The following is a 3,084-nucleotide window of genomic DNA, read 5'->3' on the forward strand; positions in this document are numbered from 1 at the left end:
CAATCTCTCCATTTCCCCTTCAACATTTTCACATCAATGATTTCACAACTTTCTCATATTTTCATTTCAATAGTGATTTCGATCACTTTTCCACCCTTATTACCTCGGCCACCCTTATTACTTCGTGTTGCGGCGCGCAACCCGATCCCACCGAACAATCACAATTCACAAAAAACACAACAACAACAACAACAACAATTCACAAAGAATAACAACAACAATTCTCAAAGAATTTCTATAGCCATCAATACTATTTCCATCATATTCAACAACTCATATGCATTTTATGTCACCGCGATAATTGCCAATACAAGCCATATATGTTATTACCACAGTTGTTCCATCTGCATCATTTACGATTTCCTTCCATCATTTGTTTCTCAACTCTTACCACATAACACATTCACAATCACACATTTGGTTTATTGCCAATTACGTACACCATTATATCGGGAGACTTAACCACGAACAATCAAATCATACCAATCACAAGAATTCCACAAATAATCCACGTAGATATCACATACCAAATATTCGTACACCAAACAAAGTGACTTTACAAAGGTCAAAGTTAGTCATACATACCTCGTTTGAGCTTTCCTTAAGTTACTAGGACATTTCGAAAATTCTAACAATCCCAATCTACTTGAGACATAACAAAATTAACACAAATTAGGAAGGTATTCATGGTTTCAGCTCATTTGAGCATTTTATCAAACACTAGTTGAGCATCTTGATTTTAAATTCCTTTTACAAGATTTTCTTCTTTCCCCAACCCAATCTTTACTTATTTATATTCAACAATCTTCCCACAAACCTAATTTGTACATGCATGTATACATAATACTATTACCCCAAGAATCACGCCTCAATAACCCACCTCACAATCTCTACAATACCAACACAACCTAGGTTAGGTACCTATGACTTTCAATCCCCACCCCATGAGTTACAATACTTAACCCATACTCATATTTCCATAACAACTCCATATATGTAAGTCTAAGGTGTAGGATTACCTCTTGTAGACCAAATCTTGAAAGACAACTTTGGGGTGTTCTTGAGATTTTGAAGAAATCCTATGAAACCCAATCAAAATCATGTTGTAACTAGCGATTGAGAAGTGAAATCACCATAAAAACACACTTAAAAACTCACCTTAGGTGTGCAATTGGATGCCTTGGTCGAGTTGGGGTGTAGAGGAAGCCCTAAGCTTGAGAAATGACTCAAATTCTCTTATTTCTAGTCTTTAGGATATTTAAAAACCTTCCAGGCGTGCAAGCTCGCGCTATTTTCGCGCGTGGGAGGCAGTATACTCAGCATAATGCGCGACTTCGCGCTAGAGACACCTGCCCAGTAAAATGGTCATAACTTTCGGTATACACCTCCAAATGATGAACGGTTTGATTTTTTAGAAACTAGAATCAATGGGCTTTAATTTGATAGTTGTGAATCACACAAATCTTTATATAACCGGAGATATGATTGTCCAAAGTAAGTTCTTGTGCGTATTCATTCACAACTTTAGTCCATTATGAAATTTTCCAACTTGGCTTAGACTTAGGCCTCTCCTTGGACCCCAAATTACTTACCATAAGACTCGTACACATATTTACCAAATCCAATTGATGTCTACCATGTTAATAGCACATAAAATATTATAATTAGCCTACGTAGCACCACGAAAGCATAGTTTACTTAGCGAAATTTTTTTCCGGGGCCTTACATTCTCCCCGCCTTAGGATCATTCGTCCTCGAATGAGGAATTGAGTCCGACTTAAATGCTTAACATAATAAATTTCTTTCTAACCTACCTCAAGTCCCTAAATTTTGACTAACTCCCAAATTTTTCAAAAATTTCGGCAGAGTCTCCTTTGTAACTCGGCCTATCTACCTGTCAGAGATCCCCCGAAACACATTTACAAGCACCATTACACCATACACATTTCAAATTAATCACTACCAACCTACACCACCATTAATCATTCACTTATATCATGAGTTCTTACAAAACTTTCATTTACCAAAGAGGGCTTGCGCATGACTCAAATAATCACAACACATATAATTCTTGCACAACTTGAGGAGTTACAATAGTAAAGCATTTAGGGGAAATATGGGGTATCCTTGCACCAAATTGAACACAACATCAGTTTGCTTAGAGATACGAATTCACACAATCACTACTAGACTTGTTCAAACAGATGGGGGTATTTTTCTTTCATTTCACTTTCCGTTTCCCACGTGGCTTCCTCAACTTGTTGACTTCGCCACAATACTTTAACTGAAGCAACTTCCTTGTTTCTCAATTTATGGACTTTCCTATCAAGAATAGCGACCGGAACTTCTTCATACGATAACCCTTCATTAACATCAATATTCTCAACTGGCATGATGGTGGATGGATCTCCAACCACTTTCCTTAATAGAGACACATGGAACATTGGGTGCACTAAGAACATCTCGGGTGGCAGCTTGAACTTGTATGCCACCTAACCAATCCTCTGAATGATTTTGTATGGCCCCATATACCTCGGACTCAGTTTTCATTTCTTTCCAAACCGCATGATACCCTTCATGGGGTAAACCTTCAAAAATACCCAATCATCTTCTTTGAACTCCAAGTTTCTGCGATGAACGCCTGAATAAGACTTTTGGCAACTCTGAGCAGTTTTCAACCTCTCCTTAATAATCTTGACTTTCTCCATGGCCTAATACACGAGGTCTGGCCCTATCAATTCTGCTTCTCCAACCTCGAACCACCCAATGGGAGACCTGCATCTCCGACCACATAGTGCCTCGAATGGTGCCATCTAGATGCTAGAATGGAAGCTGTTGTTGTAAGCAAATTCTATGAGTGGCAAGTGGTCATCCCAACTACCTTTGAAATCAAGAGTACAAGCTCGCAACATGTCTTCAAGCATCTGAATAGTCCGCTCTGCCTGCCCATCAGTTTATAGATAAAAGGCTATATAAGATTTACTTGAGTACCCAAACCTTGCTGAAATTTCTTCCCAAAGTTTGTTGTGAATTAAGCCCCTCGATCTGAAATGATTGAGACTGGAGTGCCACACAACTTGACTA

At 38.5% G+C, this 3,084-nt stretch overlaps 1 protein-coding gene across 1 annotated transcript; it reads right to left on the reverse strand.

Annotated features, from left to right (window-relative positions):
- Window positions 1-2,186: 2,186 nt before the first annotated feature.
- Window positions 2,187-2,708, reverse strand: LOC138877292 (uncharacterized). Its single transcript, XM_070156890.1, has 2 exons — window positions 2,563-2,708; window positions 2,187-2,421 (listed from the first exon to the last, which is right to left on the reverse strand). Exons 1-2 carry the CDS (start codon window positions 2,706-2,708, stop codon window positions 2,187-2,189), a joined length of 381 nt encoding a protein of 126 aa, XP_070012991.1.
- Between the last annotated feature and the right edge of the window lie 376 nt (window positions 2,709-3,084).

This window comes from Nicotiana sylvestris, chromosome 9 (genome assembly GCF_000393655.2).
Source record: "Nicotiana sylvestris chromosome 9, ASM39365v2, whole genome shotgun sequence".
Classification (NCBI taxonomy): Eukaryota; Viridiplantae; Streptophyta; class Magnoliopsida; order Solanales; family Solanaceae; genus Nicotiana; species Nicotiana sylvestris.